Source organism: Falco punctatus (genome assembly GCF_963210335.1).
Source record: "Falco punctatus genome assembly, chromosome: 6".
In the NCBI taxonomy this organism is placed as follows: Eukaryota; Metazoa; Chordata; class Aves; order Falconiformes; family Falconidae; genus Falco; species Falco punctatus.
Window position 1 is genome coordinate 75,902,376 of NC_137585.1, and position 13,037 is coordinate 75,915,412.

At 40.9% G+C, this 13,037-nt stretch overlaps 1 protein-coding gene across 2 annotated transcripts in view; it reads right to left on the reverse strand.

Moving 5' to 3' along the window:
- RELN (reelin) overlaps positions 1–13,037 on the reverse strand; it is a 321,986-nt gene that overhangs the window by 4,645 nt on the left and 304,304 nt on the right. For both annotated transcript variants that reach the window (XM_080391905.1, XM_080391904.1), the window contains 7 exons: positions 12,507–12,682; positions 10,783–10,856; positions 9,783–9,944; positions 9,285–9,442; positions 8,198–8,417; positions 7,021–7,218; positions 6,513–6,611 (listed from right to left, as the gene is read on the reverse strand). In XM_080391905.1, coding sequence (XP_080248031.1) covers positions 6,513–6,611; positions 7,021–7,218; positions 8,198–8,417; positions 9,285–9,442; positions 9,783–9,944; positions 10,783–10,856; positions 12,507–12,682 — 1,087 coding nt within the window. The remainder of the gene's footprint in view (positions 1–6,512; positions 6,612–7,020; positions 7,219–8,197; positions 8,418–9,284; positions 9,443–9,782; positions 9,945–10,782; positions 10,857–12,506; positions 12,683–13,037) is intronic.

The window sequence follows — 13,037 nt, forward strand, 5'->3', positions numbered from 1 at the left end:
GGCAGCATAAAGCTGTATTAGGAATAGATCCCACCTTCCATAATGGAGGGTGTGGAGGGAGCTTTTTGTTGAATACCAGTGGCAACCTGAAGGCTGCTTTGCGAGTGTGTAATGGACAGGTCAGCATCTGCTGAGCCTTCTGCCTTTTCTGTGCATTCACCGAACCACCAGGGAATTGGAGAAGTACAGATCCAAAACAGTTATCTGTGCATTGCTGATGGAGCAAACAGCGAAAGAGCAATTAATAGGAGCAACTACTGCATAATCTGTTTGACAGTTTTGAGTGCATTATTACAAAATAAATAGAAGATAATACTGCTCCAATGTATGTAGGAAACCCTAAATAACATTCCAGTGAAATCACTGGAATTATACTGGTTAGATGAAAACAATACGCAGCCAATATAGAACAAAATTCTGTCTAGGGCATATTCAATAACTACCTACAGTAAAGCAATTTGCGAGAAGTCACGATGGGTCTTTAGTCACTAATAGAGCATTCTGGCTATTGCATGTTTCCTAAAGCACAGATTGAACTACAAGTCTGCAATTTAAAATTTTTGAAAATAGAACACTGTCAAATGGAATGAAAAATATGTGGTAAAAAAGCCAGTATATACTAACATCATTCATTATTTCTGTGGTTTTATTTTTAGTTGACAGGGCACAATAGGAACCAAATAGAAACAAAAAAATTTGGATAACAAAATGAAACATGAACAAAACCTCCAAAAACAGCAAACACATGCCTCTCAGGACTAGGCTTGGGGTAAATTTTGAGGCTGAATTACAAATGCTTTGTACTATCATGAGAAAAGTGATGTGCTTAGACTGAAGTCCCGATGGCTCATATCAACGACAAATGTTTTTTGGCTCCAGTGAGGTAAAGATTTGAACCCAGAGCTAAGTAACTATGTTGGTTTGTGGTATCTATTAACTGCAATGACACAGCTGGTAGAAGAAACAAGCAGCAGAGAGACACAAAACAAAAGCACAACCTAGGAGGCACCTGCTGTGTGTCTAAGGGCATGCGTGGCTATGCCACCATGCAGATTCACTGACGCACACTACCTGGCTGTAGCTTCAGTTCTGTGGTCATTAATTATGGAGAAAAGTGGGAATTCCCCCTTGGAGCTGAGAGGTTGCCCATGCAACACACTGGGTGACTGCTGTTGGTGGGTCTCATTGCACTGCAGTGAGGCTTCTCACTGCAGCCTCTGAAATTCCTGCTGTGTACAGGGTGAGCTGCTGAACACTTTCTGCTAGGTTTAACTTCCCCCAATGCTCCCTGGGGAAGAGCTGGATGATCAGGACCCTCAAGAGCTATGTGGCACATCTCAGAGTACAAATGATTTTCCACCAACCCATCACTGACAAAACTTTGTGAAAGAGCTGTAGCTATAACGGAAACATACATTTGATACTGATTCAGGGAAGGTACTTACCTTATTCTAGTGTAAAACCAATGACAGCAAACAATGAAATACAACACAAGTTAGAAAATGCCTTTCAATGCATGCAGCACTGTGATTAGTCATAAAACCCTGATGAGGTTTAGAGGCAATATAGGACTTTTCATCTCTTTTGAAAATAAAAATTGAACAAATTATTTCCTGATATTTCAAATCAATGTTTATACTTCTATTTTCTATAAAATTCAGCATGCACTTTTTAGAAACATAGTAAAAATGTCATAAAAGCACAAACCGCATCATATTAAATTTGGCATAAATGTTGTGAATATTCAGATAATTACCTAATGTTTGAACTATTTCAGTTCTTTATAATAAATATGTTGATACTTTAATTTAAATGCATTTTTCAAATAATTGCTTTTTACTAAAAAAATTAAGCAGATGAAAATGCTTTTCCACATGAGCACTCGTTGTTAGAGCTAGGATATATCATTTGTATTTTAATGTTGTAAAATAAAGATAAACATTCTTTGCACCAAATGCAACGGAAGTTCTCGCTAAATCATTTGTGCCAAAAATGTGAGAACATCTTGACAATGAAGAGCATGGAGTGATGGCTATGGAGGGATTCATTCTGTTATCCAACAGGTAACCATAAAATAGTAGGTGGGAATAATATTTCTTGCATTCCTTGCACTAGTCAAATTCCTTTGGATCATATAACGAGTTTTGGGGTGCAAAGAAAGCAACATCAGACCCTTAGCATTCAGCTTATCATTACCCTTTAGTTCTCAATACCTTTGACCAGCATTGAGTTTGTGAGATGTTGGTAAGGGCCTGCCCTGTACACAAAGAAATGGCAGTTCCAAATGCACATGCAAAAAAGTGTGTGGTGTCTGTGCAGCAGACAGGCTGAGAGCTGTGCTTCCAGAGAAAAACAATATGCAAATGAAATGCAGCGTTGAATATTGGGCTCTTCTTAGGGCAGAAGTACAGGGGCACAGAAAAACACTCCTTAAGTCTACAGTAAAATACCTTTTTATCCTAAGAAGAGCCACATGGAACATGTGAGAGTTGTGCCCAAAATTTTCTTTACAAATGGAGAGAAAAAATGCTGCACTAACAATGGATAATCAGCACTAGCTTTAAAAGGGACTGGACAACTTGACAACTAGTATCCTCTCCCCACCACAGGATGGACATCAACTGTTGTTAAAGTAAGTTGGCGAGCGGTCAGATGGCAAGATCAATTTAATATATAACAGGTATTGTGTTTCACCTGTTTGAAAGAGGTGGTCAGTTTGAGCACAATTTGCAGCTGCATCACCATCTTAATGACACCGCCTTTTAATGAGTGATTCAAATAATACATCCAAAAGCGGAGCGATTTTAAGCAACATACAAAAGCATCCAGCTTTGGCCTTTCTTATCACTGCTAGGTATTTTGCATGCACGTATAATCTGCATTAATTTTTTTCCCACCACCAAACTAACTTCGGAGCAAAAAAGGAAACAAAGAAGTCGTACCCTGAAAACGTGTTTGCTGGTGAGAGGATAATGGCCCTTGACTCAGTTGGACTGAACAGAGTGCCATGACCCTGGCTGTGCATCAGCCCTAAGTAGTATCTGCACTATGACTTGGCAGCTGGGCCTGTGACAGAATTAATTTCAAATCTCTGGATTGCTGAGAAAAGTTGAGCCACGAAAGCAGGTATTCATAGATTTGTTCCTGGGGTGAGCACTGTGAGAGGGAGCAGGGACATCGCCCATGTTGGATGGGAAATAAGGTTCAAGAAAATCCTTGGTAATGGTACATCCCTACAGACCAGCTCTCCCTGCTGGCAGGTGCTTTCCCTGCTTGCCCTCTTACTCCAGCCCTTAGCCCGCCCAAGGAGAGCACAGCTCACTTGCCAGTGGGCTGAGGAAAAGCTGGCACAGCACCTAGGTGTGCATCTGGGGGCGCAGGCAGCCAAGCCAGCACCCTAGCGCACTTGGGAAAATCAGACCTCTTTGTCAGCCCACAGGGGAGTGGAGGACACACAAGACGAGATGTGTGGAAAGCCAGGAATTTCTGTATGTCCCAGACCACACCTCCTCGTATAGGTCGGCTTCTTGCTGTAACACCTCACAGGCTAGAGATCTGCCTGCTGCCATCAACATGGGTACACAGGTCACAAACAAACATGAAAATCTAGGACCTGAACCAGGGCCATGAGACTAACTCTGATGGTGCCCAGAGAGGTGCGTGGAGTCTCGTTCAGGTGGGTGATGGAGTGCAGGGTTATAAGAGGACCGAGCACAGACTGTGTTAGACACAGACCATCAACAGGTCCTGTAGCCAGGGACGTTCACAGCTTTCTGAGACAAGGTCAGAGTGCCAACAGGAATTACTCCCGATTTCGGAGGCACGGATGTTTCCTAAGGTATCCCAGCTTTGGGATGAACAAGCCAGGCAGAAGCCTACTGACTTTCCAGTGGCTCACTATAGAATTAATGGGAAGAGGTAATTACTGCACCCTGGTGAATGGTTTGAGTTCAGGCCATGCTTCCATGTCAGAGAGCCCTGGGGTGGCCATCGCCCGCAGAGCTCTCCTCTGGCAACCTCAGTGGGAGGGCAGAGCACTCGGACACTGCCCCCTTGCCTCTCGCTGGAGAGGGTAGGGGGCTTGCCCTCCCCAGGGGCAGGCAGGATTACTGTGCCCTTCACGGGAAACTGAAGGAATATTAAGAATTAAAGCTAAGTCCTATCCTTAGTATTCACGCTGTGAATGCCGATAGCCCTAGTGTGTGCAAGAACATCTAGGGTTAGTGCTGACGGACATCGATCCAGGCTCCCTTCTGTATGCCTGGTAGTGCTCCATGGAGGTGACCGAGTGTCTTCATCATTTTACAGGTGAAGAATTATAGAATCATAGAAAAAACTGAAGTGCTGGGGGTAAAGTGACCAGTGTGAGGTGGTGGAATGAAACAGCAGAGCTAAAGGTAAACACAGGTGAGAGTACTGACAAGAACAGTGCACCTCCTTTCAGAAAGCCTTCCAAAGACTTTAGAAAACCCTTGGCGGGTTACTTGCAAATAAAATTTAAGAGGCCTACAGAGTATTTTGGTGAATTTGAAGGTGCAGATAGAACTTAAGCACAAGAGAGGGGTCGAAGCCACCTGTCAGGTCTGAGCACATATCAGTATGTAAACCAGATGCACCACAGCATGTAGTCCTGCCCTTCCCAAGAGCAACACATCTCACATGTTGTAGTTTGCCGGGACTGGGACTCCATATCTGGTCTTTGGGAAATACACTGTCATGGCACTGCATTTCACAGTACTTGTAAGGGAGAACTCTGTCTGGTTTGGTCTGGCTTCTTCTGTGGTTGTATCAGGTGTCCCTTGAACAGGGTGGAAACTCCCTCTAGCCTGATATTTTGGCCAATATTCAGAAATGCTCTTTAACAGGAGAAAAACGAAGAGAAGGGAGGAGGCACCGTCTGCCCATTTGGTTCCTTCTCTAGGCAAGGTGTGGTTACTTGCTATGGCATTTCTATTGCTGTCTCCATACTAGTATAACATATCTCATACGACTGACTTGTCACCACTCAGCTTGTATGTCTAGTCTACAACCTGGCAAATCTCACTGTCAAGGAAATTCTCCATATTCCCGCCTAAGAATCACTTTTTGAAGATCAGTCCAGTTTCTACTTATACTCCCTAATTCAGTGCTTGGATTGATGGGTAATACTATGCTCAACTTTTTTTTCTGACCAGATTTTTTTCTCTTTTTTTTTTGTTTTCCTTTTTTTTGTTTGTTTGTTTGTTGGTTTGTTTTTATTAATTGCAAGGTAGAAAGACCTGGGAATGTTTCAGAGCTACCAGTTCCCTTTTCCATGGTTTCCTAAACACTGTGGACCTCCTGCAGGTTCATACTCTTCCATATCTTTCCTGATGCAGCATTGTACAGCTGTTGATTAACTGAGCCAGGAATCACATCCGTCCCTTTGTTCCTTCAAGTTTTAAGCTGAATGTTATGGAAGCAGAGCTCAGCAAGGTGTGTAAAAGCAGCAGAGCGTGTACAGTTACTCAGTGTTGGGACCAGTTTGGTTTGAGGTTGGTATGAGTGCCATGCAAGCTGGTGCTTCTCGGTGGAAAGAAGAACAGGGCTAACTAGCAATCAGATAATTCACTTTGCTACTGTTACAAAATATTACTTGCAGTGTCTCTGCTAATTCAAAAACCTCATGGTTACAATTACACAATCTGGAGGTTATCCAAGCCTAATTTCTTTATTGCTGGTTTTTAAATTGTTCAATAAAAGGAATGTTTGAACCTATCTATGGAGCAGGCACGCCTCTCTCTGCCAACCACTGTCAGCGATGAGTTCCCGCCCGGGAAGCCACTAGCATTTCACTTCTACTGGAACTAAATTGTTAGAGAAAAAGCAGGTCATCTCTTCATGATGTAACACAGGAAAAACGGGTTAGCTGTCAGTGAAACCCATCTCAAGAATGGGAGAATCAGGAGGGTGCAGACACTGTACTTGATAAGATCTTGACAAGGGGATGAATATAGAGCTCGGACCATAGGAACCTGATATAGTGAACCCTGTTTCTGAACAGTATCCTTCTTACTAAAAAAAGGAAATGAATAAGGCATTAGTTGCTAACACAATTTTTTCAGAGGCACAACAACATCACTTTGTGCAAAGAGCAATACAGCAGACTTTTTTGTATCTTCAAAAGGATATAAATCAGCCTTACATGGCAGCACAGCATTGAACAAGAATGTCCTATTTTGTGTCCCAGCACAATATTTTTTTCATGGCCATTGCTGCATTACAGGACTACACCAATACTTGGTGGTAATAAAGCCCCACTCTCTCCCTCCTGTGTTTTTCCACGATGCACAACACATACCCCTGCTGTGCCATTTATTTTGTGGCAGTCTTAACCGCTGACAGTTGTAGTCAGGGCAGAACATTAGCAAAGACTGGTTCTCAAAGGCTTTCCTGTGCCACAATGGTTCTTACTGAGCTTAACATTCGTGCCATGCTGGAGGAATTTCAGTGCTTTCTGAGATGGGGTGGGATGAGGTGAAGCTGATACTCACAGGACGACTTCTACGTGGTCCAAAGCCCACTGATCATGACCTGTTCCATTGTGTCGGGGCTGCCACCAGCGCAGTAAGACTCCTTTCATGCGTGCCTCCCTGTCATCAGAAAAGGAACACCCTGTGAGAGCTCCAGACTATTGGTGTTTTGCACATCCCTATCTACCCTCCCAACAGGAACGGAGAGCAAAGTCAAAATGTTATTTCTACATCCCCGAACATCAAGACATCCTACGTGCAAAACATTTAATGGTGAAAAAAGCACAAGATAAGGAAGAATTCCACACACCCCCCCCCCCTTATCTTTAGAAGAAGTATTTGGTTTTTCTTTCAAGTATATTAATAAACCCTAGACTGGAATTTCTTAATAGGCCTTCCCTTAAGTTTTCTTCTTTGTTTATCCTCTCATCAACCTTTTTTTCTTGCACAGGGATGCAAAGATAGAGTCTTTCTTAGCAGAAATATATCTCATGCACTTAGAGGTAATGAAATGTGACTGAGTACTCACAGGGGAACATTATAAGACACTCTTTGGGCTTGTATAAAGTCCTTTGGCTGATGCTGTGCAATTACTTGCCATGTAATTCCATTATTTACACTGTATTGGAGGAGCACTGCCTTGTCTACAGTGTTAGGATCACTCAGATTGGTATTGCAACTGTCTGTTTGTGAAATACTTCCAATTTGCAAAACAAACATGATTTTGCTGTAAAACAGAGAGAAAAGGTATTTTCAATATGCAAAAAATATTCAAAGAGGAACAACAGCATTTCCAGCTTTATTGCAGTTACCTTATTAAAACTTTGAGCATCCTCAAGAATCATTACTTTTAAAATGCAAAATAAACTGTTCTCACATCTCTAAAACACAACTCCCCTTTCAAAGTAATAGTTTACTATGTGTAACATATTGCTGTATAGTTGGAGGCAATAGATTCAATTTTACTACGTATCTGCACAAAAATGAGATACATAAACAATATAAACATGCAAATGAGTGTATGAAAAGCCAAAAAAGGGCAAATAAAGGTTGAATGTAATAAAGTGCTTAAAAGATTTATCATACTCTACCTAGGTGTTCAAATAAGAAAGGAAGAGCCTAATTTATATCTCACCCATTTGCCAATTCCTCCTGTTTCTAATCTTGCTTTAGACAACTAAAATACAAACCAGTCCAGAAAGCTGTTACTCTGTTAAGAGCCAGCACAGCCTAGCTGCGTTTGTTTATCCATGGACAAAGAGCCTCAACAGATGAAAAAGATACTCCTGTTCATTGCCAGGTGAATATAATTCTGTTTGACAACTGAAACAGGAAAATGAGTCCGTAATTGCTAATAGCATCTTTAGTCATAACGGTCGTGGAGGCACGTACAAACATGGGATTTGTCTCATCAGATGAGGCACCGTTCCAGACAGTTTGGTGTCCAGTCTTTGCCAATGGCTTCATTGTCAGCGCTGGCTTACTAGACGGTGTTCTGTTGGGCATCCTCCTCACTCTCCATCTCCCAAATGGAAGTCACAAAGTGTTTTGCCAACCCTAACGTCTATCTGCCAGCCACATCTGACTGCATGGTCCAGCCAGGTCAGTCCATCCTCACCAGTACTGGTCCACATGGCTGCGCATACATATGAACAGTTTCCTTTCTCATGAGCTGCTAAAAGAGCATTTTAGGCTCAAAGTATTACCTTGCTCGGGTGAGATCCAGAGGCTTCGTCACAGCTTGTCGTATTTGACATCCATTAAAATAGAGCGAATCTCCGTGGGCATAGGGTGCCAGCTGTCCACATCCATTCCCTATCACTCCCCCCTGAATGGTTTCCCAGTTTATTTCAGTGACTCGTTCAGATTCAAAATTATCTTTAATGTAACTGGGGAGATCATGGCTAAAAACAGAGCAGTCGTCACCTAGAAACGACACAGGGATGTTATAAAACACACAAAAATTGAAAGAATTGAGAAAATTGAGTTACAGTTCATTGTAATTCCATTCAAGTTTGTGGCCCAATATACAGTGTGACTACAGGCTGAATATATTTTAGCAGATCCATTAATATTGTGCACATTGCTGCGCAGCTTCATTTTAGAAAATGGAGGCTGTGAGTCTTATTTTTTACAGCTGTATAACTTCAAGAACTGCAATACACTTTCTCCGGTTTTACACTGATGGTAATATGAGAAACCTCAAACTGCCAGTTGAAGGGAAATGCATCTAAAACAGGGCAGGGATCCAATCTTATAAAGCTGTGAGACTCTCCCCTGGAAGACATTAAACACTGGCTTCACTCCCACTTAGCACTTACAATTTATCAAGGGCACTCAGGTACCATTAGGCATGTGCTTAGCTGCGTTGAAGGATTACAGCAGAACACTCTGTCCTGGTGGGCACACAACAGGGTCCCTTACAGGTGGCAGTCACCAGCACCTGGATCCCACGTACACATCCCCTGAGAGCGGGTGCACCCTTGGAAGGAGTGCCATTTCAACCCTTGGAAGGGATGGAAGCCATTTCTGACTGAGCAGGTAGCCGTGTTCTGCCTTCAGTGAAGGCTGAATGGCCTTTACGTACAGTGCCAGAAAGGAGAGACTGCAAACTCAGTCCAGGAGTAAAGGGAGAGATGTGCTGTTATTTGCAGCTCTGTCAAATTATTAATTTAGAATTTGTTACTCAAGCATTCCAGTGATGAATTTAGACATGATACATCACTCTTTCTTTAATTTTGAGCTAGATTAGACTGTAGCAGATGTATAAGAAATAAATCGAAGAAATTAAACCTTGGTATCCTTCATCACAAATGCAAATGGCTCCAGTTGTGCAATATCCGTGGCCACTGCAGAGCTTAGGGCACGCTTCTCCAATGTACACATGGTCAATTGCCCAGCTTTGTTTCTCTAGTTCTTCTCCCTTCTGAATCCACCTGAACTGTGTTGCACTGCAAATATAAAAATCCGAACATCGTATTATGATACCTAGCAATTAAACACATCTGTACAGTGATGTTCAAATACGCCAGCAGCAGATGTAATGAAAAATGTTGTATGAAGGGGCTATATTTTCAGTAACTGCAAAGACCCACTCTGAATGGCTGATTCATCACTGGCAGTAGCCATTTGTATTAATAAGAAGATTCCTGAAAAACATTCATTATGTATCAGCTCTAAAACCAGCAATAAAGGAGCGTTTTTAATTCACCAGTTGTTCGAAGTGAACAGTGCCAGCAAGAAAGCTGACATTTTATAGGTCCACAGTGAACTGACCTTTCAGAAACCTACCTGGATGAGACATGATCAGGCAGCTGGATCGTTATTCTTCTCCACACGGAGCTGTTGACAGAGTTATAGATGGTAGCTTCATGGAATTGAAATGGGGAGCAGCCAATGCTGTTAGATGAGGAAGGAAGACAGTGTGTCTGGACAAGCTGCCATGAGTCTGTCCTGTAAGAAACAGAAAAAAATGTTTTAGAACAACTGAAAGGAAAATGAAAGGGAAACAGGTGATTTCCAAGGATCATGGCACTGCCTGCGTTACTAAACTAGCCCAAGAGATTGTCGCCAATAGTTTCCGTGCTATGTAGCCACAAATAGACAGGAGGTGAGAGGCTGAAGCACTGGTGCAGCCAGGGTGGACTTTCCAGGACCACGTTTGGGTGCTGTGAAACCCTTGGGGGTGGTACATACAGCAGAGTCTAACCCAGAGTTCCTCTGGGCAGGCATGACAGAATAATTTATTTAGGAGTTTGCTCCTTAGTCTGTCTCTTAAGTGTTCAGAAGAGTCCTGACGGATTTTTCTCCATGTTCACCCACAGTCACTTGAGCACAGAATATACTGTTGCTTTTACAAATTATAATGCACTAATATACTACAGCATAGGAGACAGTGTTATTAATTGTTTGCTAGTTAAAGACTGATTTGGAGTTAAGTAACTCCCCCTTCATTACAGCTTGGTCCTAAATATATAGTCCTGTATCATACTAAAACAACAGTTTCCTGTGAATGTGGTTTTCTGCAAGCACATTTTTAATTGGAGCACGCTCACAACTGTAACTGCAAGCTTGATGTCATGAATCTGTCAACATGTGGGATAAATAATAAAGAGAATTTATGGGAGTTATGTAGACAAATCCCAGTGCTTACACACAAGCTTTTTCCAGATCCTGTTACCAGATGAACAGCAAAGTAATTGCTTTAATAAAGAAAAGCTCTCTAGGGTTTTAATATCATACGATTTTTAAATTTTTTTTTTTTACATCTATGTGTTCTGCTGTCATTTACCTGGCATCCTTTGTATACTCCAGCATCACAGAGTGGAGGTCCCCACAAGAAGTTGCCTCACAGCCAACCACGATCTATAGCACAAATGAAATTGGCTGCTATAACAAGTCTGGTAGACATTTCATGTGATATATAATGAAGTCTTGTTCTCCTTTTTTTCTTTATGGGGTGTAGAAAAAAGATTGCCAACTTAGATCTTAGACACAATCCATCAAAAGTGGATGGAAAACAAAAGACACAGTACTTCAGATACTGCTTTTACTGATTTAATTTTGCTTCATCGCTGCAGAATCCTAACACTATGTTCCTAAAGTTCAAATTAAATATCTAAACAAACATTGTGTTGGAACCACAAAGATATGGTAGCTCCTTGGCATTTCAGAAGGTGAAGTATCTAACTTTGTATTAATTACCTGTGAGATTTATAATTCATTATGATAAACATGAATTACCTGAGAGATTTATAATTCATTATGATAAACATGTGGATATAAACTTCAAGTCAATCCAATTTAAGAACCGAATTACTCTGAATATTTAAAACAATAAACATATTTGTGTCGTATTAAGGTGGAAAGACTCCAATGCCCAATGTATAGTACTGAATGGATAATAAAAAGCTAAATTTTTAGAGCTTCAAAACCAAATGTCAGCCATGCACCGAAGCTGAGTTCTTAGTTTAGAAAGAAAATCTTTGCTGTGACTGGTGAGGAAAAAGAGGAGAGAGTAAGGAGATGAAAACTTTGCAACAAGGGTTTAGTAGTATGAACTATTAAGTGCTGATGGTTTAACATAATTTTGGTCTTAAAACAGGAAAAAGATGATAGGCTGGGTAAAAAAAGCACCCTCAGGGGGTCTTGGCATTTAGTAGTAGAAAGCATGTCAGGCTCCTCTTTTATATAATTTCTTTGAAGCAGGCATGCTGTGTGAGTGGGGGAAGCAGTGCCTTAGTGGGACTGGACAGTCAATATAAAACAGGCAATGATGTTGAGAAAAGGTGAAAATATTGATTAGTGGAAGATGGAAAATTCTGGAACTGTCTTGTCAAACAGAAAAGCAAGAAGAAAAAAAAAACATAACAAGAAAATGGATGACTATTTTGATAACCCTTTTTTCATATTAGTTGCTCGTTTATTTAAAACATGGTGTTTGGGGAAGGGCCTAGAACATTTCTGGACAACAACCATGTGTTGCCTTTGGCCCTGTGCAGATTTTTACCTTAAAACAAAATATTCAGAATTTTTTCTCTGATTATTTAGGTCATTTGCCATGACACAAATAAGTAGAAGGGGTGCTTCTACTGCAGCACTTTTGCATTTTCCATATACCACTCTTCTCCAGCCTGTGTCTACCTCACCTTTTCTGGTTATTCACGAGTGAGGGGAAAATGGCATATTCTGCATGCCGTGTGTTCTCACCTTAGAAAATAGTTCCTACTGTATCTGATGATACAGTAATTCCAGGAAAAAGGGATTAGACTTCCAATTGCTTTTAGTAACCCCCAAAGCATACAGACATTCAGAATAATTTGACATTTAACATACATGCAACCTTTCTGGTTCCCATTACCTACACTTCAGAAGTTCCTTTAAATTCTAGTAAAAAGTCATTATTAATTATTCATCCAATTTGGCATCCTATTGGAAGAAGAATGATTTCTGGAGACACATTAGATGATTTTTCATTGCCTACTTCACTTTGGAGAGAGAGAGAACATTTCTTACTTTAAACTGCATCATGTATCCTGGCTGTATAATGAGCTCCCTGGAGGACAGGATGTTGTGCGTTTTGTCCTTTTTCTTATTTGGCCAGTAGAGATGAAATGATGGATTTCCACAGAACCCTGCAGTCCTGACTGCGTTAGGGTAAAAACTCCAGTTTTCTTCATGCGAGCTGCCTTCTGTTAAGATGAATTAAATACAATTACTGCGTTGTCTCGGTAAACACCAAGGCTTAGTAATGAACCAAAAAAATCACTAGATAGAGCACTTCAGTGATATAAACACTAAATGTATGCTATCTGTCGTGACACACAGTAAGGTAATTAAAATGTTTAAATAATGGCACTTTTAAAAAATAAGATTAAATAAAAGTTTACTGTTAGGAATTTAAATGAAATGGGTTGGAATAAAAATTTTTGCCTTTCTTATAGGTATATACATATATATATATATTTACACATGTACATATCTGAGTATACATGTATATATATATTTATACACCTGTATTACTACCATGAAGAATAGCATATAAAC